This window comes from Elgaria multicarinata, chromosome 22 (assembly GCF_023053635.1).
Source record: "Elgaria multicarinata webbii isolate HBS135686 ecotype San Diego chromosome 22, rElgMul1.1.pri, whole genome shotgun sequence".
In the NCBI taxonomy this organism is placed as follows: Eukaryota; Metazoa; Chordata; class Lepidosauria; order Squamata; family Anguidae; genus Elgaria; species Elgaria multicarinata.
In genome coordinates, this window is record NC_086192.1 from 16,128,042 (window position 1) to 16,155,708 (window position 27,667).

At 56.3% G+C, this 27,667-nt stretch overlaps 1 protein-coding gene across 2 annotated transcripts; it reads left to right on the forward strand.

Moving 5' to 3' along the window:
• Positions 1-808: 808 nt before the first annotated feature.
• On the forward strand, positions 809-27,644 carry LIMK1 (LIM domain kinase 1). Of its 2 annotated transcripts, XM_063146753.1 has the most exons (16): positions 809-866; positions 2,568-2,664; positions 14,934-15,072; positions 16,560-16,669; positions 17,958-18,149; positions 18,716-18,821; positions 19,339-19,505; positions 20,648-20,831; positions 21,729-21,815; positions 22,280-22,411; positions 22,921-22,980; positions 23,400-23,465; positions 23,977-24,124; positions 24,812-24,867; positions 26,542-26,699; positions 27,341-27,644. In XM_063146753.1, exons 1-16 carry the CDS (start codon positions 809-811, stop codon positions 27,516-27,518), a joined length of 1,938 nt encoding a protein of 645 aa, XP_063002823.1. In that variant the 3' UTR covers positions 27,519-27,644. The 2 variants fall into 2 exon arrangements, with proteins under 2 accessions (XP_063002823.1, XP_063002824.1); XM_063146754.1 differs by lacking the exons at positions 809-866; positions 2,568-2,664 and adding an exon at positions 5,493-5,710.
• Positions 27,645-27,667: the final 23 nt, after the last annotated feature.

Below are 27,667 nucleotides of genomic sequence, written 5' to 3' on the forward strand. Positions count from 1 at the left end.
CCAGCCGGAATCTGGCTTCCTTTAACTTGAGCCCCTTATTCCGTGTCCTGCACTCTGGGAGGATCGAGAAGAGATCCTGGCCCTCCTCTGTGGGACAACCTTTCAAGTCTCTGAAGAGTGCTCTCATGTCTCCCCTCACTCTTCTCTTCTCCAGGCTAAACATGCCCAGTTCTTTCAGTCTCTCTTCACAGGGCTTTGTTTCCAGACCCCTGATCATCCTGGCTGCCCTCCTCTGAACACGCTCCAGCTTGTCTGCATCCTTCTTGAAGAAGAAAAGGGCAACGCTCTTCATTTAGAACCCCCCCCCGCCCCTTTCAGCCTCTGCCCCCTCAGGTCTGACTTCTAGCCTGGCTAGAGTCCCTCCTCCCGGCGTTGCCCCCCCCCCCGGGCGCTCTGCACGCGCTCAGGGGGCGCCGTCTCCCTCCTCTCCCCTCCCTGATGCCGGAGAGGGGGGTGGCTGGGGGGAGGGGCTTCCGCGGCCTCGCCTGGCGCTCCGCTCCCCCTCCCCCCGAGGGGAGGAGCCTGGCCTTGCACGGGGGGCGGGGGGAGTCGGCTGGCTGGCTGGCTGGCCCTGGGCCCGCCTCCTCGCTCCCCCCTCCCCCCCCGCGCGGTCTCTTTTTTCCCAGGGCTCCCGCGCACTCGGCCCGGGCGAGTCCGCAGCCGGCGCCGCCGCTCCGCCCGCCCTGCCCGCGCCGCGCCGCGCCGAGAGCCGAGGAGGAGGAGGAGGAGGAGGAGGAGGGGACGGAGACGCCGCCGCCGCCGCCGCTGCTGCTGCTCCGCCCGACGGGGGCCTGGCGGGGGCGGCTGCATGAGGTTGATGCTGCTTTGCTGCACCTGGAGGGACGAGCCCATGGGGGAGGACGAAGGTGCGACGCCCCCGCCCCTCCCCTCCCCCGCCCCCTGGCCTGCAGACCGGGGAGGGGGCGCTCGGGGGCGGAGATCCCCCGGCCTCCCCCTCCTCGGTGGCGCGCGTGACCTTGAGCAACCCCCCCCCCGCGCTGCAATGCACGCAAAGCCGCGCTCCCACGTGCGCCCGGAGCCCTCCCCGGCGCCGGCTCCCTCGCGCGCCCTTGGCACGTCGGGAGGGGACCCGGGCGCCCCCCTCCTCGCCGCCCCCCGCCGCTCCCGCTTCACGCGCAACCTTCGGGGGTCGTTGCGGTGCCCCCGACCCTGGGAGGCGTCAGGACGCGAGCGGGGCCTCTGAGCACGTGCAGAAGGCCTTTCCTCCTCCCCCCCCCCCAACCCCGCCACTTCATCCATCAAGCCCTCCATACTTCTAGCTCGCAAGCTGGCGAGGCGGCCACCAAACCCTCTTCCCCCGGGAGGGCCCATCCGGCGGCGCTGTCCAAGGTGCTGACGCCCTCCGCCGCCTCCTGGCTCCTGCTGCCATTCCCCTGCACGCAGCGAGCGACCCAGGGGGCAGGGAAGGGCGCGCGGAACGGGCTCAGGTTGTGGGGAAAATCCCCCCGTGCTCTATTCCCCCCCTTTACATTTTTTTTTTAGCTGAAGTCTAATCGGCCGTGTTAAGTCGAGCATTTGCTTTCTATGTATATTATTATTATTATTATTATTATTATTATTATTACTTTCTGGATGTTGGAGTTCTCCTTACAATAGAACTTCTCAAATTAGCACCGGCTTAAACAACAGCATAGGGCAGGAACTAACTTTTTTCCTATTTTTGCAAAGCGGAGCAAGAAAAGTACTCTGCACATGTTCAAAGGCAACCTGTCTCCTTGATGATTAGTTCAAGTGTTCTAGGGTTGAAACCCCATTATTGAAACAGGTTTGGGGAGGGGAGGGCGGTTGAGGCCGGGCACTTATGTCTGGCACCAAGCAAGTGCGGTACAACTTGCCCCCCCTCCCTGCCCCCCTCCTTACTTCCCTGCCGCTCTCCTCTCCCCATGCCAGGGGGTTAAACGGGAGCCAGTTCTGCTGTTATATATAAGGAAGATCAATACATTGCCGCCAGCCACCGAAAAAGAGGGCAGCAGGATTTCAGCTGCCAGTTTCTGGGTACTCGTGACTGGCTGGGCGCAGAGTATCTGGGGAAAGCCGCCCTATGCCCTCCTGCGGACATCGGTTCTCCTTTCTGCCCCACAGAAGCTGGGGAAGAAGCCTCCCCTGCCCCACTCCCATTTACAGGAGGGCCATGGCTCCATTTCTGAAGGAAGAGGGTCCCCAGAAAATAGGTGCTTGTCCCCCTCTGAAAGCCCTAAATTGTGGGTTCCCAACCGTTGGGATGACCACTTGGCAAGAGGATATTACTCTGCACGTTCTCAGAGGCACTCTGCTATTCCTTAGGTTTCAGGGCTACCTTTTGCCCTGTGCTGTCTGAAAGGGTTTAGCCTTGTGGGGTGGCCTAGGAGGATCCGGGAGAAGGGTTGGGGGATCATCACGCGAGGAGAGAAAGGCACACTCCTACACCCCCTCTCTGGAGTCCTGAGGGCCAGGCCTGCCCCAGGAGGCCTGCATGCAGGTTGGTGCCGACGCCGGCCCTGCAGTGTCAGCCCTTCAGGCCATGCTTGTGACCCCCCCCCCCCCCGCACCTCTTTCCCCCTCTCCAGGAAGTGACCTGCCAGTATGTGCAAGTTGCAGCCACAGCATCTACGACGGCCGGTACCTGCAGGCCCTCAACGCCGACTGGCATGCCGACTGCTTCAGGTAGGCTCTCGCTGGGAGTAGTCACAGGTGGGGGATTTGCGGCCTGCGTTTGCATTGCAGCGATTCGATTCCTGTCCCGCCCCAGAGCCAACGTGCTCCGGGCAGTTTGCAAGAAGAAAAATGCTAAAACTGCAGCCGGGTAAAACTGAATAGGAAGCCTGTAACGCACAAGCATTGCAAAGATGGTTTGCAACAAGCAAACACGGGACAGAGCGGGACCCTGTTGACTCTCCTGGACCTCTCGGCGGCTTTTGATACCACGGCCCAGAGGATCCTTCTGGAGAGGTGGTCCAGGCTGGGAGTTGGGGGCACCGTGCTGCAGTGGTCCAGGCTGGGAGTTGGGGGCACCGTGCTGCAGTGGTCCAGGCTGGGAGTTGGGGGCACCGTGCTGCAGTGGTCCAGGCTGGGAGTTGGGGGCACCGTGCTGCAGTGGTCCAGGCTGGGAGTTGGGGGCACCGTGCTGCAGTGGTCCAGGCTGGGAGTTGGGGGCACCGTGCTGCACTCCTACTTGGATGGTGGACTCCAGAAGTTGGTGCTGCGGAGATGATTGCTCTGTGCCCTGGCACCTAGGCCACGGGCTTCCACAGGGCTCTGTTTTCTCCCCTCTGCTGTTCAACGTCTACATGAAACCGCTGGGAGAGGTTCCCCGGAGACGTGGGTTGAGGTGTCCTCAATATGCAGATGACACCCAGCTCTGCCTCTTTTTCATGAAACCCAGGTGAGGCCGTGGCTGTTTTGAATCAGTGTCTGGGCACAGTAATGGACTGGATGAGGGCCAACAAACTGAGACTCAGTTCAGACAAGATGGAGGTACAGTTGGCGGGTGGTTCGTCTGCCCGGCTATGTGATGTTCAAGCTGTTCTAGAGGGGTTTGCACCCCCGCTAAAGGTTCAGGTTTGTAGTCTGGGGGGGCTCTTGGATCCAGAACTGTCACTTGAGGCACAGGTGAACTCAATGGCAAAGAGCACCTTTTATCAGCTCAGGCTGATATACCAACTGCGCCCTTATCTGGACAGATATAGCCTAGCTACAGCGATCCATGCTCTGATAACCTCTCGCTTGGATTACTGCAATGCGTTATACGTGGGGCTGCCTTTGAAAACGGTCCGGAAACTTCAGACGGTACAAAACAGGGCAGCGCGGTTACTAACAGGGACTGGCCGACGAGACCATATTACACCAGTCCTTTTCCAGCTTTGTTGGCTGCCAGTCCAGGTACTAACATTCAAAGCCCTAAATGGCTTGGGGCCAGGCTATCTGAAGGAACGCCTCCACCCATATGTACCTGCCCAGACCCTAAGATCATCCTCAGGGGTCCTTCTCCATGAGCCCCTGCCAAAGGAAGTGAGGCAGGTAGCTACCAGGAGCAGGGCCTTCTCTGCTGTGGCACCCGGCTGTGGAATGAGCTCCTTAGAGAGGTTCGCCTGGCACCTACATTGTACTCCTTTCAGAGCCAGGTGGAAACCTTTTTATTTTCTCACTGTTTTAATATTTTACCATCCCAATCTTTTAGCTCTGCTGTTTTGAATCTGTATTTTAAATCTCTGCATTGCTGCTGGGTTTTATTCTGGTTTTACTTTTATATTGTGGTTTTAAGCTTCCATATTTTATATTTTACGTTGTACCTTGTGGTTCCATTTTAAGTGAACTGTCCAGAGAGCATCAGCTATGGGGCAGTGTAGAAATGAAATAATTAAGTAGGTAAAATCCGAGCAGCTGTTAAGAAGCCCGCCTCCGGCTGTCGAATGCCCGGCTATTTCCTCCCGGTGCCAAACACAGGCCAGAGAAGGCTGGTGGCTCCAAGGCCCGTGGGGTGGCGACTCCACCCTAAGCTTTGGTCAGAACCAGACCAAACTCCAGGAGCAGTGTGGCCGTGAGCCAACTCACTCCGGGCAGCTCGAGCAAGCGAGCCACACCACATGCTGCTGGATCAGGTGACAGGAGGGGCATGAACAGTCTGAGCAAGGGATGCGCTCCTCCGTCCCTCCCCTCCCCTCCCCACAGATGCTCCCACGTGTGTGGCCGGGAGGATGGAGAGGGGAAGACACACACCCCCATCACGATTGCTCAACTGTGCCCTGATGGTTCCTCTCCCCCACCCGCCCGTTTCCTCTCCATGCACGGCTGGGACCGGGCAGCCATTAATAGCGTCGGCGGCAGCTGGCGAGCGCAGGGACATGGCCCCCGCTCTGCCCATTAGCCTGAGCCCCTCCTGAGCACTCCTGTGAGGCTGCCTGTGCACGTCCAGCACGGCACGGATTCCCCTCCACCCCACCCCCACCCCCCACTGGGCTTGCTGGCTCCCACTCGATCAGGCAGGAAATAAAATCGCGGTTCTCCCACGCCCACACGTTGGAGATCGAGGAAAGTCCAGCTCGGCGGGTGGCCGTGAGAGAGAAGAAGCAGAGTTCTCCCAGTTGCGCTGGGCTGTTTTCAGCATGTAGCAACGGCACGCTGCAGCTCCTGGCAGGCCCCCGGTTCGGTGGTGGGGAAGCCAAGAAGAGCCCAAATGGCACCTTGGCTAGCCGATGCTCTGAGGAGCGCGTGCAGCCCGGCGGCGTGAGAAGCACCACGTGTTCCTGCTGCTCCGCTGCTGCAGGCGCTTGCACACAGCTCCGGAGACGACAACGCTGGTTGCTTGCGTCGCAACTCCCGGGGGGACTGGTGAGCTGTAAGACGACGCAGGCCGAGACAGAGGAAGCGCTGTCCCGGTGTGATTACAGAATGGCTTCCTGCCTGCCTGCCTGCCTGCCTAGGGGGCGGGGTGGGCGGGGTGGCCTGAGTCACAGAGCAAGCCCAGGGGCTCGGTCCTCTCCTGCCCTCTCAGTTCCACCCCAGGCGTCTGTGGCGTTTGAGCAAAGATGGAAGACTCGGAGGTTTGTCTCGGGACCCAGGCTAAGCCTGGGGTCGCCCTGCAGAGGCAAGGGAGGGTGTGCCTCCGGCAGCGCATTAGGGGCCCCCCACAGACTGGGAGCATGGAGGACGCCCCGGACACAATGTTGGTGGCCGTGCTCAAGAAAAGCCGGTTCCTCACGGCGGGAGCCAAGTAAGTCTCCGTCTGTATTTGTACATTCACAGGCAGGTTGATTAGGCTCTCTGACAAGGCCGAACCGGAGAACGGCCGTGTTGGATCAGGGCAGATTTGGCGTAACCCAGTCCCCTACCTCCAACAGGGGACAGCTCGATGCCTCTGGGAAAAGGATGAGCGAGGTGTGAAGGCCATAGACTCCTCGTTTTCTGTGTCCGGTATCCAGTTTTCAGAGACTTTATTTATTTAATTTATTGCATTTTTGTACCACGCAATAGCCGAAGCGCTCTGGGCGGTTCACGGAAATGAATGCGAATTCGAATAAGAATGACCCTGCATTTGACTCCTATCCTGTGTTTCGATCCAGGGGTGGGGTGGGGGGGTTTATGGGAAGTCAGTGGAGGCTAGTGGCTCGGATGTCAGTGGGGCGGTGAATCCGCTTCAGGTTTCAGGCAGGACCAGTCAGAACTCCAAAGGGGCTCCCAACCCTTCGCAGCATGAGTCTGTAATCCTGTGTCGGAGGAAGCCCGTGTGTTTTCTCCAGAGAGTTGGAAGTGGCGCAAGAGAGGCCTTGCTCTACCGCTGGTCAGGTGCACCTCTGGGGCTCCGTGCGCTCACGCGTTGCACCCCGGCGCTTCTCAGCGAAGCAGCCCAGTGGCTGGGGTGTGTGGACTTGGCTGGCTGGCTGGCTTTTGCTGCAGACGGAGAGGCCGGGCAGGTTTTTCGCACTGGTTCGATAAAACCTGCATCACCTGGTTTGACCGGAGGCGAAAAGAGGACAAAATAAATATGCATTTGCTGTGGAGGCAGTTGCCTGGCCCTAGACCCAGGGAGAGGATGGTGCTTTCTGGATGCTCTCCGTCGCCAGCAGCAAATTGGCAGACGTCTGCAAACGCCAGCCCCCGTTTGTCACTGAAGGTGACCCTTCCTCATCCTGAGCAGCCAAAGGCCTGCGGGATTCCTCGTGTCAATATCCTGGGCTTTGCATTAGCGTGGCGGGCCTCGCTGATGGCCGCGGCTCTTTGCAGAGTAACCTTAGCCCAGGGGACGGGTCTCTGCCCCTAGGAGCTTACAAGTAAAATTCTGACAGTGGCAGAAACAGCAAAGCAGAAAGGAAACGCGAGACGAACGGCCTGCGGTTCTGCGTATTGGAGTTTTGTTTCAGCTAAGGGCAAGGCTGAAGCTGTGACAACCGCGGACTCCACAGGAAAATCAGCCTTGGCAGGAAGAACTGAAAGACGCTTGTTGTTTAACTAAGGTCTGACATTCAGGGAGCCCGTGATGCGGAGCTCTGTGGAGTGCAGCGTTCTGTTCCCACGGTGGGCAACCGGATGCCCAAAGGGGGATCCCACAAGCAGGGCATGAGTGTAGCAGTAGCCTCAGTCACTGGTGCAGTGGAGGCTAGTGGCTCTGATGTCCGTGGGGCAGTGAATCGGCTCCACTTAATTGCTAGATTGCAGCTGGGGAGGGAACGGTTAATTCTCCCACCCATATGCTGCAACACCCCCAAAACAACCCCCACTTTCCCCTGCATGAAAATTTAGCTTAGAAAAAGAGAACTTTTTCCCTGCTTGGATGAAATTTAAATACATCCCCGTCCTGCTTTCTAAATTTGCACATATGGATATGAATGAGCCTGGGCAGATTTTAGGCAGATTCGCCTCCAGTGGGCCTGAGGCCCCGAACCGTTGACATCCCCAGCTGCAAAAAATGCAAAGCGCTGCAGCGACGTAGATCCTCTGCAAAGGCGCCTCCGCCCCCCCTGCCCCCCCCCCCGCACCGCTATTCCTCCAGCTGCTGTTTGGAGATTAGCTGAATCCCGGGGAACCCAGAGAGAGGCAAAGCCACACAAGGGTTAACCCAGCGAGGGCCCTGATTGGCTAGCCCGGCCTCCCTGGGAAGTTCCGCAAGGGTGAGGTAATGGGGTCGCCCAGGCCTAGATGATGTCATCGCTTCCTGGCATCCCCCCACCCACATACCACACACACACCAGGAAGAGGGGTGGGGGTGGAAAGAGGAGGGGGCTGAACAGAGGAAGATGCAGCCGGCAGAGACGTCAGCATGGGGGGGGGGGAGAGGGGGTCTCCTTCTCCAATCCTGCCCCTTTCCACAGTAGACGCAAAGGCCCTGGGTTGTCCCTCCCCCCCTCCCCATGGCAAGTGCTGGGGCCTGGCACGTCCACACAGTCCGTGTGCAAAGCAGCCCGTCAAATGGCATGCCTGCGCACCCCCTCCCTTTCGCAGGTGCAGCGCCATGGGGGAGAAGGGGGGACCGGCGCACTCCCCAAGGCAATCCTGGCCTCTTGAGAGGCAAGGAAAGGGAGAGGCGGGGGCGGGGGAGGCCTTTGTGGCGAGGTTTTGCAAGGGGGGGGGGAGGAAGCCTCCTGCCAGGCCAATCCATTGCAGCAAACCAGGCGGAGGGATGCAGGCTGAGTCACATCTGCTTTTTATGCAGCAGCTGCTGCAGGCCGGCTTCTTCCAGGGCTTGTCTCTGGTTGGCCAGGCGGGGGAGGCAGGCCTCGGGCGGGTGGGAACCCCTGGCGGGCTCGGTGGGGGGGGCTCCTGCGAGCCCCAGGACACCTGAGGGAGGACAGGGAGGGAGGGAGGGCAACAGAAAGTTGCTTGGCCAGGTGGGGCTAACCCAGTCTTCCTCCAGCCTTGCGCCCTCCGGGTGAGTTGGGCCATAATTCCCAGCATTGGGAAGGCTTGGTAATTCCAGAAAGTTTGTAAACGGGCCCCACACACACGCACGCCACCCAAATTGGCCAGGCCTTTCTTTCAGCTGACTGGTCCATTTGGAAGGGCTGGCGCTCATCCTGAGAGCCGCCCTAGCCACGCTGCCATGGAGAGCCCAAATGCCTGCCCTCTCGTCTCTCGGAGGGTCCCGATGTCCCCTTTGCCTGCTCATCTTCCTCACGTCTCCTCTCCCAAGGGGCAGGTGGCGTCACTCCGTGCTGCAGGCTTGAAACCAGGACCTTCCGCATGGGACACAGCGGGTCCGTTGCGCCTTCCTTCTGGACAGGCCAAGAGGAGTTGTATGAGCGAGTGCTGGTTGCAGGGCACAAATCAGCGCAGGTCCCCAAGGCGGGACGCTCCCGGTACGGCAGGCCGTTCCTATTTCGCCCTCCTGAATTTGCAGCCAATACAAAACCATTCCTTCCTGCCACCAGTCCTGGTGAGGCGCTGGACAGTCCCAGGCAACGGCTCCCCCCTGTGCAGCATTTCTGGCCCCCGGGCTCCCTGCTCAGCTGGGGCGGGCGGGGGGGGGCGGGGGAGCCCTGGATGCGACACTTGACACCCGCATGGAAACCGAGCGCTCAAGGACAAAGGGAAGAGAAAGCCCAGAGGAGCGAAGGGAAGGTCTCCGCGGGTGGCCCTTTCGTGAAAGAGGACCACGGCGGAGAGACACCTGAGCCCCGGCGATCCTTTTCTGGAGCTGCGTCTCCAAAGCACAAAGCGGAGCGCCCACGGAAAGGGAGAGAAAAGCCGGGGAGTGTCGGATGGATGAGGAAGCGGGCCTGGAGCCAGAGCTGACTTTTCGCCTCAAAATCCGGACCCTCCGCGTTTGCCAAATGACTGCATTTCGGAACACCTCAGATCTCCAGCCTCCGTGCCGAAGGACAGCGGAAAATTGGTTTGGTTGATAGATTAATCCACCAAAGCGTTAGTTGATTCACTGGTTTGGTGTGGAGGCCGCTAGGTTGTGGGTCAAGGACCCGCGGGCGTATTTTCGGAGGCTCCTTACAGAATGGGTAGGCAACCCGGGGCTCTCCAGGTGTTTTGGACTACGGCTCCCATCAGCCCCTGCCAGCAACATCTGGAGTTTGACTTTATGCCCAAATACTTGGTACCTGCTGCTGCTGACAATACCGTCCAAAGAATTTTTGTTTGCAGACTTGAATCTCCCAGAGGTGGTGGGACTGCGTTTCTGAAACAGGTCCTGGGGTGTTGGGGGAGGGGGGGCAAAATCGATTGTTGAGAATAGAAGATTGTGATTGCAGAAAGGAGGTTTGTGGCGACTTTATTTGGGCAAGGGAGTCCCGAGGCCTGAGCCCCGAAACCTCTTCTCCCAAACGGCTCCACTGGTAGTCAAGGCATAGCACCTCTGAGCATGTGTGAAGTGCATTTCCTTGTGCTGCTGAGCAACCCTTGCCATGAATAGATCTGGGAGCTCAGCAAAGGCTTCCAGCGTGCTTTGAGCTCCCAAAATAAGCATTCTGTGGTGGCCGTGGGGGTAAGGTTGAGCTGAGCCAAAGGAGTCCGGCGTCTTCGCTCTTGGGATAAAGGAGGCACTCCCCCTGCCCAGCCCCATTCCCTCTCATGGGGTGGGGGTGACTGAGACCCACAGCCCCACCCCGTGTGGTTTCTCCCCCTCATCATGAGGGATGTGGACCAGGCTTAAAGCAAGGTGAACGTAAACAGCTTTGCATCCTGGGCCTAGATCGGAAGGTGGGCGTCACACACCCCTTTCCCTCCGTCCTCCAGAACCTGGTCCTGAACTTCTTGAACTCGTAGAATCATAGAATAGTAGCGTTAGAAGGGGCCTAAAGGCCATCGAGTCCAACCCCCTGCTCATTGCAGGAATGCTGCGTGGGATGGGAGGAGTGAGACGCAGAGCTTCTGGGAAGGGGGCGGCCCGTTGCCACCCGCCCCTGCGTGACACGATGGTGACACGGCACTACGATGGCGTGGGAAGGAAAGGAAAGTCCGTTGGTGGCTTCGTGGCCACCGCCTCCAAACAGGAAGTGGGTCTCTTCACGACGTTCCGCTTCTCCTCGGGGGAAATCCCGACCAGCCGTAATTTATCTACGTGGTTCTATTCCTTTTAAACCGCACAAGAACCCGAGTCCTCTAGGCCGTGTGCAAACACAACGGAAACCATCACATGCAAACAGTGGAATGTGAAGAAAGACAGCGGGCAAAAAAAGCAAAGATTTTAAAAACCAGCAGCAAGGAGTCGAAACACGCCGGCAGATCAAGCCGAAATTAAACCATAAAACGAAAACCAGCCGCAAAATGAAACAGTGCTTGTGATCAAAAAGCCCTAGAAGTGGCTCTGAGGATGAAAAGGGCTTCCCCCGGGCACTGGGCAAGGCTCTCTGGAAAGGGGCCTTCCCCATGAGGGTGCCACCTCCGAAAAGATCCTGTCCTTAGTCGCCACCTGCCTCGCCTCATTTGGCGGGAGCTCCGGGGGAACTGTGGTCCGGGTTCGTATATACGGAAGAAGACCCTCCTTCACGTTAGTGAGGCCCTGCCTGGGAAGTCCCATGCCCCAGCACCTCGACCATTGGCCATTCTAGCTGGGGATTATGGGAGTTGTAGTCCAACACATCGAATTGGATCAGCTCAGTCTGCTACAGCAGGGCTATTCCGACGGTGCTCTGCTCGCTTTCCTCTCGCTGTCTCACTGCCCTCCTGTTTTTCCTTCAAGCCAGGGGTGTCCAACCTCTTTCGGCCCCAGGGCCGGATTCCATTTCAGAGAAGCTCTCGGGGGCCACGTTCTGGTGGCAGGGGTGGGCAAAGCTGAAGGTAAAAGGGGCGGGGCCGAGGGGGCCAAAATACCCCAAATACCAGCGTATTGTAGCTTAAAGCTCTTATTATTGCTGGTAACTCCAGCTTTGGAGACGCATTTCAACTTTTTAGAACGAGGGAAAGGAAAACCCGCACAAAAGCTAGAGAACAAATGACCAGTGTTTGGGCGGGGGAGGAGGGGTCGCCAGGGAAAGGGGTGGGGCCATTTAGGGAATGCCGGAGGGCAGGATTTGGCCCCTGGGCCTGCAGTCCTACACCCCTGCTTCCAAGGAAGGCACTTGGGGCCTGACTGGACCGGGATTTTTGTCGCTAGTAGCTGGGAAACGAAAACATGTTGGATTGCTCGAGCTGCTGCAGGCCGTGTATTTCCCCTGCCCCCCCCCCCTGCCTCCCAGAAGAACGAGCCATTTCTTCCACTCATGATTGAAGTGGGGCGAGGGGTTCTCCTCAAGGTCCTGCTGACGTGCGGTTCGGGGATCTTTTGCCTCTTCATTCAGGCCGGGTGAACGTTGCGACAGAGCCGGCGGCCCCAGTTTCCCAAGCGAGGAAATAACCTGGAGGCACGTCAGAGAGGAAGCGACACTCACGTCCCCCGCCTTCCCTTTTCGGACAGCACCTGGAAACAGCAACACACCCACGCACGCGCCCCAACACCCACCCTAGCTTTGCCACCGGCACCAGTGTTTGGACGGCTGTCTGGTGCAGCAAACGGCCATCAAAACGCTTGCATGAAACCAGACAGGTTCTCACACAGCCTGGACACACAGCTGCCACAGGTCCTCCAGGGCTTAAGGCCATGTCAGAGCACAGCACACACACACACACACACACACAGAGAGAGAGAGAGAGAGAGAGAGAGAGAGAGAGAGAGAGAGAGCCTGGTTCGAGCCTAGCTTTGCTCTGCCCAAAGAGACAACCCTGGATGTGGTCGGCACACCAGTCACAGTGACGGAAGTGGTCAGGGACTGTCCAAACTTCCACAAAGCCCCGAGGATAGATGAAGAATTGAGGCCCTGCTACCCACTGAGCACAGCGGCCTTGAAAAAGCAGGCTTTGAGGGTGCTGGGGTTTGGCTGGGTTCCTTTGGCTTATTTCTGTTTTTCCTTTCTGTCTGGTTTTTCTCCTTTTCTCACTCCGCAGACCTCAGGAACTCATTTTTTAAAAAAGGGAAAAAAACAGTCATACAAAAGTATTAATACATCTGTAGCATAATTTATTTAATTACCCCTTCTCCCCCCATAAAAGAATCCCCAGACTAAAAGCCGAAGTGAACAGTCCTTTGCATTTCACCTGACTTCGTATCATTGCTAAAGAGTTAACCGTTGCCATTTTGATTAACTTTCCCCCTCCCCACTGTTTCGTAACAGTTCCCTGTTTTGTTATTGTAATTCTCATAAATATCGACCCCACCACTGATAATATATATATATATATATATATATATATATATATATATATATATTATTTGTTGTTGTTCGATTAAAGTGAATGCCTTTAAATATACTCTGGATCAAACCAGGGTGATAGTTTGCCGGCCCATGGAAAGAGACGAAATCAGGAAAGACTTGCAAACTGTTCACAAAAATATCAACACCAAGAGAAAAACAGTGTTTATAAAACATAGTTTAAAAAGTATGACATACAAACTAAAGTCAATTGAAAATGCTTGGCCATTATCTGATCTATTGATCTTTTATTTTTAATTGGTTAACAGCACAATCCTATGTGTGTACTCAGAAGTCTGTCCCATTGAGTTCAATGAGACTTACTCCCAGGTAACCCTGTGTAGAACTGCAGCCTAAATCCTGAGTGGTGCACAAGAACTGAAGACGTGGGTTACAGTCCAGGGTTGGGCAAATTGTGGCCATCCAGATGTTTTGGGGAGCCACACCTCCCATTATCCATCGCCATTGGCTATTCTGGCCAGGATTTATTTATTTATTTATTACATTTATATACCGCCCCATAGCCGAAGCTCTCTGGGCGGTTTACAAAACCGGTTGATGGGACTCATTCACCTAAACATCAGGAGGGCCAGAAGGTGCCCCCGTCCACGCCGTCCACATTAAACAAAATGTTGTGTTCAGCAAGTCTGAACTAACACGACCATTTGTGTGTCCTGCAACCCGGTAACAGCACTCCCTGCTCTGATAACCTCCCGGCTGGAGTACTGCAATGCTCTGTACATGGGTCTCCCCTTGACGACAATCCAGAAGCTGCAGCTGGTGCGAGATGCCGCTGACCACATGCATACAGCGGCAGTGAGATGGGAGCAGGTTACACCAGTGGTGAAATCTCGGCATTGTCTGCCAATGAGCTACCGGGCCAGGGCGAGGAGTTAGCACGAGCCACAAAGCCCTGAACGGCTCAGGTACATGAAGGAGTTCTCCAAGGTGCTGAACCTATTTGAGAGCCAGGGCCCTGTACCTTGGAGAGCTCCTTGAGAATCCTGGATGGATTCACCGCCTCCCCTCCCCTCACGGCCGGCCTGCACCTTCTTCCAAAGTCTGTATCTACAAGGCCTGCGTTCAGCATCCGCAAGTGATTCTCTGGGAACACCCCCACTCCCCCCCCCATCAGCTTAACAAACAGGCACTCTGGACGCGGGCAGGAGAACTGACGCACCACTGACTCCTCGATATACACTGCTCTTCTGCGTTTCCGCAACAGCGCGTTTCTGTTACTGCTTTCCGGTGCTCTAGTGACGGCTCTGTCATATTTTATTGCGTATTTGTATTTTCAGTCTTAATGGTGTTCATGGTTGCATTGTTCTGATGTGGGCTGTTAGCCACCCTGGTCTCCTTGTGAGAAAGGGCAGGCTATGAATAGAAGTAAAGATGCACATAGAATCCTAGAATCATAGAGTTGGAAGGGGCCTATGAGGCCATCGAGTCCAACCCCCTGCTCAGTGCAGGAATCCACCCTAGAGCATCCCTGACAGATGCTTGTCCAGCTGCCTCTTGAAGGCCTCTAGGGTGGGAGAGCCCATGAGCTCCCTAAGTCACTGGTTCCATTGTCGTACTGCTCTAACAGGAAGTTTTTCCTGATATCCAGCTGGAATCTGGCTTCCTTTAACTTGAGCCCGTTATTCCGTGTCCAGCACTCTGGGAGGGTTGAGAAGAGATCCTGGCCCTCCTCTGTGGGACAACCTTTTAAGTATTTAAAGAGGGCTATCATGTCTCCCCTCAATCTTCTCTTCTCCAGGCTAAACATGCCCAGTTCTTTCAGTCTCTCTTCATAGGGCTTTGTTTCCAGACCCCTGATCATCCTGGTTGCCCTCTTCTGAACACGCTCCAGCTTGTCTGCATCCTTCTTGAATTGTGGAGCCCAGAACTGGACGCAATACTCTAGATGAGGCCTGACCAGGGCCGAATAGAGAGGAACCAGCACCTCACGTGATTTGGATGCTATACTTCTATTAATGCAGCCCAAAATAGCATTTGCCTTTCTTGCAGCCCTATCGCACTGTTGGCTCCTATTCAGCTTGCGATCTACAACCATTCCAAGATCCTTCTCGTTTGTAGTATTGCTGAGCCAAGTATCCCCCATCTTGTAACTGTGCATTTTGTTTCTATTTCCTAGATGTAGAACTTGGCATTGATCCCTCTACTTTGAGAGGTGCTGCCATGTGCTCATCATTCGGGTGAACCCCCCCCCCCCCGACATAGTTGCCCGAGGCCTGACGTCTTGCTTTCCCGTTGCCCCTGCAGGTGCTGCGAATGCGGGGCCTCCCTCTCCCATCAGTACTACGAGAAGGACGGGCGGCTCTACTGCAAGAAGGACTACGGGGCCCACTTTGGGGAGATGTGCCACGGCTGCTCGGAGCAGATCACCAAGGGGCTCGTCATGGTAAGGAAAGACTCCCGAGGGGCACGTAGCCGTCCGGCTTGGCTCACTCACGCAAGCTCACCAAGGGATGTTGCGTCTGCCCTCTGAGCGTTTGGGCTCCGTCTGCATGGAGAGGGCAGGCAAGGGAGCTGGATCCACGGCCAACCACGCAATTAGAAAAACGACGCACAGTGATTCTTGCTGTGGAGGCGGGGCCAAAGTGTTTGGGGCAGGAAGTTGGAGAACTGTGAATGTATGGAGGGAGATGAGAGGGGAAACAGGGCCAATTCCTGGTGAAAGACAGCTTCGTTTTTTCCTCTTCCCTCCCCGTGCCTTTTTCCTTGCGTGTAGGGTCTTTTTAGATTGTAAGCCTGCAGGCAGAGACTGACTTGTCTTGTCAATTGGACAAGAGCTGCTCCAGGAGCCTTTTGGTTAAATAAATAAATATGGAAGGAGGACAAGGGAGGCCTGCAGGAATTCTGCTTGGACAACAGCTGCTCCGAGCATCTAGGGAGGGGCGTAGAAGTGTGGCCAGTCTTGAGTTGCAATTAGAGCGCCCCTCTGGTGACGGATGGCTGCTGCCGTTGCCACATCACCAAGCAAAGCGGTCTTTTTTGCCTTTACTTTCTCACTATTTATTGCCATTTTAATCATCTGTAATATCAAGGAACTTTGTTCCGGCATCCCTCAGACTCCGGATCGCTCAGCAGCCTGTCTCCGTCGTGGGGAAGGCCGGGTACCTCCTCTTTGGGGTCCTGGTTCCCCTGTTTTGTTTTCTTTCCATTGGTGAGTGTGCAGGGAGCCATCAAAATCAAATTGTCTGCTTTGCCACACAAAATGGTGTGAGAATGCAGGAAGAATACAGTTGCTTAGTTCAGCTTATGGTGTGTTTCAATCCTCAAGCGACATCAGCCTTCCCTGATCCTTCGGGTGTGTTGGACTACTACTGCAATCATCCCTCGCTGGGGGATGCTGGGGACTGTAGTCCAAGGGAGGTTGAATGAGGTGGCTTGGGACCGCAGTACCTGGCCAAGCTGGACACTATGGCCAGCATCTGAGGCTGTGCGCCGAGGGAGAGTCAGAAGGTAGCAACAAGGGAGGAGGCCTCATCGGTGGTGGCTCCCTGATTGGGGAACGCTCTCCCCCGTGAAGTTTGCCTGGCACCAACATTGTCATCTTTCCAGAGCCAGTTTAGGCTTCCCTCTACTCCCAGGCATGGGACGGCATGGGACGGTCCGGGCTGATCCATTTATTTGACCAGCTCCTGGCCTTCTAAATTCTCACTGCTTTTTAAACTCTTTGCATGTTTCAAGATGCTCCGAGTCTATGTGAGAGAAAAGGCGTAAATCTAATGCTGCTGCTAATCTTTCGCCTCTTCCAACTCTGCTCCTGAACGGGAGCGCCGTGCCTCTGCTCTGAACAGATCCGGAGGGCTGCAGCGCAGGGGCCGAGGCTCAAGCGTTGCCACGGGCACGGGGCTGACGTCTGCCCGTCTGTCTCCCTCCTAGGTGGCCGGAGAGCAGAAGTACCACCCGGAATGCTTCAGCTGCCTGAACTGCCGGGCCTTCATCGGGGACGGCGACACGTACGCGCTGGTGGAGCGATCCAAGCTCTACTGGTGAGTAGGGAGGGGGGCATGGCGTAGCTGGTTTGGGGAGGCCGCTCCTTGGTACCCGTACGGAGAGACCCAAAGGGACGCCGTTCATTCTCGAGAGCTGCAGCCGGGAGATTCCCGGTCCGGGCATCTAAGAGGGACCCCACCCGTATCCCATACCTGCCCCCGAGGAACAAGTGCCAGGAGGGAGTCTGTTGGAGCAGAACCGACAGAGCGTCCCTCGACACTGCAAGCGTCAGCACATTTATGGCCGCAGAAGCCCACGTGGGCTACTGAGAGGCATGGAGAGGGGCCGAGAGTGAATGCGGAGGTCGGAGCCAGGCTGCCGGTGGCGTCTGCGGTTGGCAGTGCTGGGCCCTTTCCATGGTGCTCAGCAGCGCCGGCGCCCTTCCAGCAGCCCAGCCTGGCTGCACACCAGGAAGTTGTGCTGCCCGTTCAGTTGTTTCCCAGGAAGAGAACATCGGGAGCGTGGCGTCCTTTCTCTGCCCCCTTTTCTCGAGGGTCCCTCCTCCTTCCCAACAAGGTTGAGGGTTGAGGAGGGTCTGCTTCGAAGGCTGGGCTTCTGGGGCTTAGGGGGGACCCCATGACCTCTCCCCAGACCACTGGCATTGCACCACCGAAATGTCCCACCAAAATTCGGTGGCAAAAAATGAAGTGATTGTGCTTCCAGACAAGGCGCCTGCTCCCCATGGGTCACCACCGTGGCCAATTTGGCAGCATGGGGGCCCCACAGAAAAAGGGGGGCAGGGGGCTGCATGTTGCCCCGCCGTGGTCCCTTGCAGCTAGTAGCCTAGCTCAGAGCAGCCCGGTTTTCCATCACTGCTTGTTGCCCGAATCTCAGCGAAAGGCGCGCTTGACCCCTTTACAATGCCCCTGCGAGGGCCGCTTTGCACGCCCAGAGAAGTGAATCACCCAGAGCTGCAGCACGTGACGAGTCGCCTCTGGGGACGAGTCGCCCCAGCGTGCTTCTGTAGTAGAGGGAGATCGCCAAGTCATTTGGATTTTCGTTTGGATGCAAAATCGCTGCCTTTTGACGGCCGAATTTCGGCCATCAGTGCCAGGGGGAGGGGCAGGGGTCCGGGGAGAGGCAACGGGATCCCCTAAGCCCTGGAAGGCACCAACCCCATGCAGAGACACAGCAGCTGCCCTCCCGGGCCGGAATCTCCCTCGGGAGACTTCGCTTACGCAGCTCCCTCGCTTCCTTGTGGGGTTCTCTCGCACCTCCCCCACCCCATGTGCCCCAGCCGCGGGGTTTGGGAACGGCTGCCCTAGCTTGCCTTCTGTGCCGCAGCGGGCACTGTTATTACCAGATGGTGGTGACGCCGGTCATGGACCCGACGCTCCCGGAATCGCCCGGCACCCGGATCCCGCACACCGTCACGCTCGTCTCCATCCCGGCCTGTTCCGAAGGCAAGCGGGGCTTCTCTGTCTCCATCGACCAGCACGGCGGCTCGGAGCATCCGCACACCGTGCGCGTCCGAGAGTGAGTAGAGCACGCCCGGCGTCGCGCTGGCCTCGTCTTGGTTCGGGCGTCGTGTGGTGGGCGAAGGCGCCTGATACGCGGGAGCCGTCCGAAGGGGATCTTCGCAGCTCTTTGGAAGTCACCGACGCTTCCCCCATTCGGACGGCAACGTTTAAATTTGGCATTTCACCAGCGAAGCCTGACAGGCGAACATTTTGACGTCCCCCGCTATCCCTGCCCTGGTTGGCGTTTCTTGACCCAGCTCAATCTCAAAAGCCAATCGGGTGCCTCTCCTAAGGTTTAGCGACGGAGAGCTTTACGCTGCAATCTGCTCGTATTTTGGCCTCTGCCCCCGTTTGCCCTTGGCCATGGGGGGGGTTGCGGTTGCAAACTCATCCAGATCCCATTGGCTGGTCGTGGGGGAAGGGAGCATCAACAGAGGTGGAATTGTGGGGAGGGGGCGAGATTTCAGCCCCCTACCTTCGGCCTCCTGCAGGAGCACTGGAATTAGGGTTGAAGCCCCGGGGTTTGGCGCGAGGAGGGTCCCCGGAGTGACCCCTGATTGCCTCCCTCCGCCCCACTCCCAGATTGAACCCAGACTGCATCAGCCCTGATATGAAGACCTCCATCCACATTGGCGACCGCATCCTGGAGATCAACGGCACGCCCATCCGGCACGTCCCGCTAGACGAGGTGACCTTTCTCCCGCTTCCGTCTCGGGGATCCAGCCCTCTTCTCCCCCTTATTAGATCCTGGAGGCCGCAGCTAGCAACAGGTTTTGTAAAATCCAAACCGTCTGCCTTTCACGGATTGTCTTTCGCTCCGTTGTCCGCTCATTGTTTCCTCAATTCCTCCAATTTGTGCATATTTGCAATTATGTAAATGCACAAATCTCACCCCCCAAATGTTCTTTTTTATTCTTTAGCCTATGGGTGAAATGCGCATTTTTGGCCGTGCTTTTTTTTAAAAAATACACATTTTTCTCCCACGAAATTTGCGTAAAATTCTGGAAAGTTAAAAAACCTGGTCCACAAATCCATGGAATCCCTGTGACTCGGGAAAAGCCATTCCGCCGCGAAATCCGCAGTCCGGACACAGAAATATGAACTCTTCTCATTCCGTGGGGGATTTCTCCGACACCCCGAGCCGTGGGGTGGCAGGGCGGCGCTGCCCCCCATCCCTCCCCCTCACCCTCTCCGTGTCCCCACAGATCGACCTCCTCATCCAGGAGACCAGCCGCCTGCTGCAACTCACGATCGAACACGACCCGCACGAGACGCGGGAGACCAGCCCCCTCTCCGAGCTGCGCAGCCCGCTCCGCTCCCCCAGCCGGACCCCCTGCCCGGAAGCCTCCGCCATCCGCCAGCGCGCCGTCATGTAAGGGTCCGGGGAAAGGCGGGGGGAACCGGCACCTGCCGCGGCCGTGGGGTGCGATGTTTCGAAGTGCAGGGCCTCATTCTCACTGGCCCCGTGGTGGCTGTGCCGCTCATCTCACGCCCAACGCCCCGTTGCGATCGCTGCTGGCTTTGCGCCAATGCGAAGTGATCGGCGATCGAGCCGAGGATGAGTTTTGCATAACAAGAGACGAGGTCCAGCCCTGCACCCTCGATTTCTGGGCCTTCTTCAGGGCCTGTACAAAAAGTGGGAAATACCACATAGAATCCTAGAATAGCAGAGTTGGAAGGGGCCTATAAAGTCATCGAGTCCAACCCCTTGCTCAATGCAGGAATCCACCCTAAATAGAATCGTGTTTACAAACCTTTTCAATTATCTTATTAAACTGTAAACGTATGCATATATGTGTGTGTATATATATTACGCATCAATTTATTTTGAAAAAATTAAAATGGAACCTGCAGAGATCTCTGAAAATAAATGATTAGCAAACAGCAATTTCTATACTTTCCCTTATCTCTTCTCAGATATTATTTATTTATTATTACTATTATTATTTATTATATTTCTATACCGCCCCATAGCCGAAGCTCTCTGGGTGGTTTGCATAAGATATACGCATAATTGCACTGATCAACCTCAAGGTCTTTCAGAAAAGAAAAGAAAAGAAAAATCAGAGATCTTTGCAGGCTACATATGTACATATAGTTTCGAGTGCAAACATATGCATGCTTAGACAGAAAGAAGTCCTACAATCCTATGTCTGTTTTGACAGAAAAAGTCCTACAATCCTATGCCTGTTTAGACAGAAAGAAGTCCTACAATCCTATGCCTGTTTTGACAGAAGTCCTACAATCCTATGCATGCTTAGACAGAAAAAGTCCTACAATCCTATGCATGTTTAGACAGAAAGAAGTCCTACAATCCTATGCATGCTTAGACAGAAATAACTCCTACAGTCCTATGCATGCTTAGACAGAAATAAGTCCTACAGTCCTATGCATGCTTAGACAGAAATAAGTCCTACAATCCTATGCATGTTTAGACTGAAAAAAGTCCTACAACTCCCAGCATTCCCCAGGCAGCGTTGATGACCCCTCTTCCCCGCCCCTTTCTCCCCACAGGAGGAGCTGTAGCATTGACAAGTCCCCTTGCTCGAGCTCGCTGGGCTCCCCGGCCTCCCAACGGAAGGACATTGGCCGCTCCGAATCGCTGCGGGTCGTCTCGCGCCCTCACCGCATCTTCCGCCCCTCAGATCTCATCCACGGAGAGGTCTTAGGCAAAGGCTGCTTCGGGCAGGCCATTAAGGTACCGCCACGCTGTTGGCCCACTTGGGGATGGACCTGCTGTGACATCACAGCAGCTCGCACCACTGAGAGCCGGCGAAGGGGTGGCGACTGATTCCCAGATGCATAGAAATCACAGCATGTTTCATGCGCTGCCATAGAAATCTGGAAATGGGTCCACACAGAAGCCAAAGTTCAGGAACTCTGACCCCAGTGGTTCAGCTAGGGATGTGTGAAAATTCACTCCAACTTCTCAAATCATGGAAACACGTTCGGTTCACAGCCCCAAATGCAAGCAGGAATGCAATTCTCAGGAATATTTCTGCAATTTCCCGAACTTGCACTCATGTTTGAAAATGCAGATATGCGCACAGGTGCAACCCCCCAAAATTTGCACAAATCCCTCCAAAGATCGATTTTTCATCCATTGGTCTATGAGGCAGGATGCACTTTTTTTGGTCAGGAAAATGCACATTTAAAAATGTGTATTATTTTCAGTTGGGAAAAATGGTGCAGCTTTTAAAAAATGCACTTTTCCCAACTGAAAAGAAGAAGAAGAAAAGACACTTGCGTTCAAGGTGAACGAGGCAAACCAAGCTTCAGGGAAGAACCTCAACAAACTCAAACATTGCGCATTTGCGAAGTACCGAAATTTGCGATCTGGGGGTGGTGCAGAGATGCCTACGGTGCTTCTAGGCCAGGTTGAAATCTGAAATTAGGTGTCTGCGTACTCTGAGGCCGCCTGATCGCTGGAAATTGGGAGGCAAAGGGGCCATTGGCCGGGGGGGGGTGCCCCTTTTTCCTTCCCACGCCTGAGTCGTCCTCAGTTTGAGGGAGGGGGGATTCCCAGCGGCAGGCAGGGTGACGTGGCCCAAACTCTTGCTGCTGCTGACGCCGGTCCTCAATGCCGCCTGCCCAGGTGACACATCGGGAGACGGGAGAGGTGATGGTCATGAAGGAACTGATCCGTTTTGACGAGGAGACCCAAAGGACGTTCCTGAAGGAGGTGGGTCCTGTCCATGGAAATCCTTCACTCTGCCTCCCCCCATCCTACCGCCAGTTTCCCACTATCCCCGCCCACTTCGTCCTTGCTCCAGGCCAGTTACCTTAAATCTTTGTCCTACTTCTTGAAAAAGTTTCTCCGCCGCCCCCGCCTGATCTTCGCAGGCCTCAGGTGAGCGGTATATGACTTCTCATGGAACCGGCACTGTTTGTTAGCATTCTGTGGCTTCCCCCTTGGAATGTGCGGGGACGTCCCTTCCATGACATCACAGAAACTTAGCCAATTGCTAAGAGGGCTTGCAGACAAGCAAGCGGCAGCTCTAATACAGCAGCAAACCGGCGCCCCCCCCCCCCTTGATGCCCTTGACCTCTTTGGGCCCGGGACATTCTGGCCAGCTGCGGACAGCCCTGGGGTAAGGCCAGCCTCTGCGTCACGGCCTCTGACCCCGTGTCGCTCTTGTCCCTCAGGTGAAGGTGATGCGTTGTATGGAGCATCCCAACGTGCTGAGGTTTATCGGGGTTCTCTACAAGGACAAGAGGCTAAACTTCATCACGGAGTACATCAAGGGGGGCACGCTCCGTGGGATCATCAAGAACATGGTGAGGAAGAAGGAACAGGCGGAATTTAGGACCTGGTGAGAGAGCTGGGAGGGGGGGAGGCCATCTCGGTGTGACGTAGCCCAACCCCTCAGCTCGACTGAAATTGAAGGTGCCAGTGATTTGAAGTGTTGGCCAAAAATCCCACTTCTGCCACCACTTGTGTGGGGCCAGTGACATGCGGGGGGTGGGGGAGCTTGGCTAACGATTTTCAGGGTTAGGGTTAGGCTTACCTCTGGCCCTGATGGGGAGGGCGAGGAGGGGGCCTCCTCCCCCACCCCACCCTAGGAATGATATGATATCAAGACACTGCGTCGTTTGCGTTGGGGAGCTGGGTCCGAAGCAAAGAAGGGCGACTGGGCTGAAACTCCTGGGTCGAGCGAGCCAAAAAGGGATCGGCAGAGCCCTCTGTGCCCCCTCCCACCCCACTCAGTCCCAGCCTTCCGACTGCACCGATATACCGCTTACCCCTCCGCCCCGCCCCCCCTCACCAGCGGCTTCTCTGCTTGCAGGACGGCCAGTACCCCTGGAGCCAGCGGGTCAGTTTCGCAAAAGACATCGCAGCTGGGATGGTAAGTGTGCTGTGGCCGCCGGGCCCCGGAGGTTGCCACCCGGGGAAGCGGGTCCTTGCAGCAGGGGCGTCGTTGGGCCGGCCCTCAGGGGTCCGAGCCCCGGATCTGTTCCTCAGTGCCCTGCTGTTAATGGGAGGTTTTATTCTAAGCTTAATTGGTGTGTGTGTGTTTGTGTGTGTGTGTGTGTGTGTGTGTGTGTGTGTGTATGGGGGTGATTTTCAGGGAGGGGGGGCTGCATCTGGAGAAGGAAGTATTGGTCCTGACCCTGGGTGGGGGGTCTTCTCATTGTGCTCAGACTGCAGGTTGAGGAAAGGACACTACATTGGGGAAAGCAGTGCTTAGATGAAAGGAGGGTGGCAACGTCCTTTAAAACACGGAGGAAGCACAAAAGAAATGTCTCTTGCCTCTTCCCTCCCCAGGCTTATCTTCATTCCATGAACATCATCCACAGAGACCTCAACACCCACAACTGCCTGGTGCGGGAGGTAGGTTGTTATGGGTCTGGATCCAGTATCAGGAGGAGGTGGCTCACGGAAACCATCATCAGTTGAACATCCCTGCTAATAAGGAGCTGGGAACCAGGATCCAATTAAAGGCCATTCCCCTCTGCAGTCTGCTGCACCGCCACAATTTGAAATGGAAGCTCCTCAGGGTCAGAGACCTGACTTTTGGCACACATTAACCTAGGGCCTGTGGTATTTGTCATTCCCACCCACCCCCAAGAGAGCTGAAGCTTCTTTCAAGGCTGGCTGCTGAAAGTTCACCACTGAGTGTGGTGCGATCAGTTATCCTGCTCTCCCCTCAGATAAACAGGTCTGGCAGGTTGTGTCCTTTCAAAAACCTACCAGATCTGTTTGGGCAGAGGCGACAAAAGAATTATGCGTGTGTCCATCTCTGAAGTAACTTTCTCCTCTTTTGAAAAGTCTGTCAAGTGGCTGGAGCCTGCTGCTGCTGCTACTGCATGCATAATAAAGTCCGTTTCTCTTTTCTTTGCAGAACAAAAGTGTGGTGGTGGCTGATTTTGGCCTTTCTCGGCTCATGGTGGACGAGAAAAACCAGCTGGCGACCTTGAAGAAACCTGACCGCAGAAAGCGCTACACCGTGGTGGGAAACCCGTACTGGATGGCCCCCGAAATGATAAACGGTGCGTTGCGCAAGGGGCACGAGTGCGGATCGCACCAGGGCTGGCTCTACAGGGGGCGTGGGCTGCTGGGCGTGGGCTCCTCCCCCCCCCACTTGCTCTGGCCTTGTCGTCTAGCAATTTACTGATTCAACGTTTCACTGGCCGGGCTCCGTTCCTGTGGGCAATGCGAGGGGTTGGAGCCGTCAAAAGCCCCTTCAACCTACTAAGCGCAAGTCCGTTGGTTCGACACGATGTGATGGAGGTGGAGAACCAGCCCGCCCTCCACTTTCATTAGCAAGATTCCATTCAAAGCACACACACACACAAAGGAAAAAGCGAGTGAACAGCAGTACACGGAGGTTTAAGGGCGCATTAAATCCACTTGGGGGAAATAATCCAGACTGTCCCCACACCAAAATGATACGCAAAACGGAGGGGAAGAGGTGAGGTGGGTGTAGGGCGGGGGGGGCGTCCTGTGAGTCCCGTGCTGCAAAACCAGATCCCAGGTGTGGCGAGCGCACGTTACACCGCTGGTGTGATGGAGCTCATTCATTTCCTGCAATGCCCTGGACTGATGCTACAACGGCGGTGGAGAAATTAATCTGGCAGCTAGAGGTCCAGACACCCAGCGCAGTGGGCCTGAGGCCTGGCTGACACCCTCTCTCTCTCTCTCTCTCTCTCTCTCTCTCTCTCTCTCTCTTCCTACAGGCAGGAGCTATGACGAGAAAGTGGACGTCTTCTCCTTTGGCATCATCCTTTGCGAGGCAAGTGCCAGGGGCGCGTGAGCCCGCGCGGAGGGAGGAGGGAGGGAGGGAGGGGGGCAGGCTGCTAGATGGAGCCGTCTGAGACTCGAGATCAGGCTTCTCCAGGCATGCTGGGGTTTGTAGTCCGACCTGACTGGAGGGCGCCAGCTTGGAGAAGGCTGCTCTAGGCGTGCGCCTCCGTAGAGCTGCTCCAGCAGACACTGGGACCAAATGACACCATCTCCTTGGTTGTACGTTTTGGAGAACTTCGGAGCAGGAAGTGAGCAGAGGGCGGATTGGATCTACGGTGACAAATGAAACCTCTCCCTCCCCACTTCCTCAATTCGGGTGGTAAAATCATGACAGCGTGCGAGGAAGCACCCCTGTGTGAAAGGAGCAGTGTACAGTCTCCAGTTCTCCTCCTGAAAACAAATTCCCGCACCCAGCATGCGCTCAGGGGCCCCCGTGTTCGGTCTCCACCTTCGTGGGCCAGTATTTTGCGCCTGGCTCCGGTGGTTGGTGGGCTTCAAGCTGTTGGTGAAAAATAAAATTTATCCCACACAAGTAGAGTCTGCCCAGCCCAGAGCTCTGTGGAACCCTTGGCTCAGTTTCACGCAGGGGTGCTCAGAGGGAGAGGAGGAGGGCCGGGGTGGAAAGACGGGGGCCGGGGAACGGAAAACAACGGCGCAGTGGAAGCTCTCTAGGGGTGACCAAGCTGAAACCCGGGGGGGGGGGAGTTGGAAGTAGTGAGGTGGGTTGGTAGGGTGGGTTGGACTCCCTCTGCAGGATACCTTGTGGGTGGGAAGAGGGAGAAACTACGAAAGAGAGAGAAAATGGAGTATCAGCAGTAAAGAGCGAGAGAAGAAGAGAGGGAGGGAAAGAAAGAGGTGGCAGAGAGAGAGAAAGGGGGTGACAGAGAAAGGGGGTGACAAAAAGTATGTGAGAGAGAAAGGGATGGCAGAGAGAGAGAGAGGAAGGGGTGGCTGGAAAAGTATGTGAGAGAGAAAGGGGGTGGCAGAGACAGAGAAAGAGGGTGACAGGAAAAGTATGTGTGAGAGAAAGGGGGTGACAGAGAGAAAGGGGGTGGCAGGAAAAGTATGTGTGAGTGAAATGGGGTGGCAGAGAGAGAGAGAAAAGGGGTGACCTTGCCTACTGCCTGGATGCAATGTTTAAGTAGTCAGACAGAAGGACTAAACCTCTCATGTTAGTAAATCTACAATAAGATCAAATAATAAACTAAAATTCACCCATCATATTGAGCCCCCCCCCCCCAAATCGAAGTAGCAGCGAAAACAATGCATCTGATCAAAGCCAAATCTAGTCCCGGCCACAAATGCGGAACACGAGCCCCCACCCCCGCTGGTGGCTTTTGGGCCGCTTTGGGAGCAGCGGCGGCGGCGGCCTTTTCAGCAGGGCTGAGTCAGGCCACGTGAGCCTGCCCTGCCCACTGCAGTGCTGTGACTAAGAGTGCAAGCAGTGAACCAGGAGGTTGCAGGTTCAAATCTCGCCTCTCCCCGCCTCTGCAATATGGGGATCGTGATACCGACCTGCCTGATAGGAGGGTTGCTATAAAGAAGACTCCTAGAGTGAACGGCTGGCCGTACGGCTGGCCATGATCCCGGGCTGCTCTCGTGCTGATCTTGGCTGAGCCCGGGGTGGCGGTCTCCAACCTCTCCTTGCTTCCCCATTGCACAGATCATCGGGCGGGTCAGCGCGGACCCCGACTACCTGCCGCGGACCCTGGACTTCGGCCTCAACGTCCGCGGCTTCCTGGACCACTACTGCCCGCCCAACTGCCCCATCAGCTTCTTCCCCATCGCCGTGCGCTGCTGTGACTTGGACCATGAAAAACGGTGAGTCCTGGGGAGAGGAGGGGGGCTGGGTCCAGAATCCCTCAAGTCCCGGGGGGGGGGGAGTTAGTGGTGGCCGACTTAACCCCCGTCTGTTAGAATGGGACTAGTCCCATTAGGACAAAGTCTGGATGTGACCCAGGAGGAAGAGATGCATCAACCCCAGGAGGGAGGGGCAGCGGGCTCCCTCAAAGTGCGGAGGAGACCCGGAAGGGACTCGGGATCACCGGCAGGCCCATCCGTCACCGGGAAATCTGGTCCTTTTCAGGGTCACCGGATTTCTGTGACACCCCTGACTTGGGCTTCTGTTCATGAGCCAAGCTGTTGGGAACTTTTTATTTATTTACTTTAAAAACTTGTGTAAACAGACATTTGCCCAAATTTCAGTCAGAGTTTGTGCAAATTACCCACATGGCAGCCGCAATTTGTGCAAATATTTGCGCAAATTTAAAAAATGACGGGAAATCCGCCGGCTGGCCCCCTGGGTGCTGGCGGAAGTGCGCCGCGCGGCACCCCGCCCCTGGATCCCTGCGCCCTCCCCAGTTTGGGGCCATGCCAGAAGATCGCGGCCGGCCGGCCTGGAGCTCTCCGTTGGCCCCCTGGCGGGAAGCCTCTGACACGGCCGTCGCGCTCTTTCTCTCCAGGCCCTCCTTCAGCCGCCTGGAGCCGTGGCTGGAGGCCCTGCGAATGCACCTGGCCATGCAGCTGCCGCTGAGTTCGCAGCTGGAGCAGCTGGACCGGGCCTTCTGGGAGACGCATCGGCGGGCTGACGGCGGCGGCGGCGGCGGAGGGCTGACGGCGCACCCCGAAGTGTCCGAATGAGCGCCGCAGAGTTTGCCGAGCAGCGCCGAGCCCCCTCCCTCGCCACGCGTGGGCCCACGAGGGGGGCGGAGGGGGCACCCAGCACTCCTGCAAGCTGCTAGAGCTGGTCTCTGAGTCCAAAGAGGCACGGGGCGCCCCGCGTCGCTGGG

Bases quoted from the DNA above. Each gene is read 5' to 3' on its own strand.
- LIMK1 (XM_063146754.1), top strand. From the start codon at position 5,526: ATGGAAGACTCGGAGGTTTGTCTCGGGACCCAGGCTAAGCCTGGGGTC. The intron at 15,073-16,559 runs GTAAGGAAAGAC...TCTCCCTCCTAG, and splicing joins TCACCAAGGGGCTCGTCATG to GTGGCCGGAGAGCAGAAGTA. The intron at 18,822-19,338 runs GTGACCTTTCTC...GTGTCCCCACAG, and splicing joins GGCACGTCCCGCTAGACGAG to ATCGACCTCCTCATCCAGGA.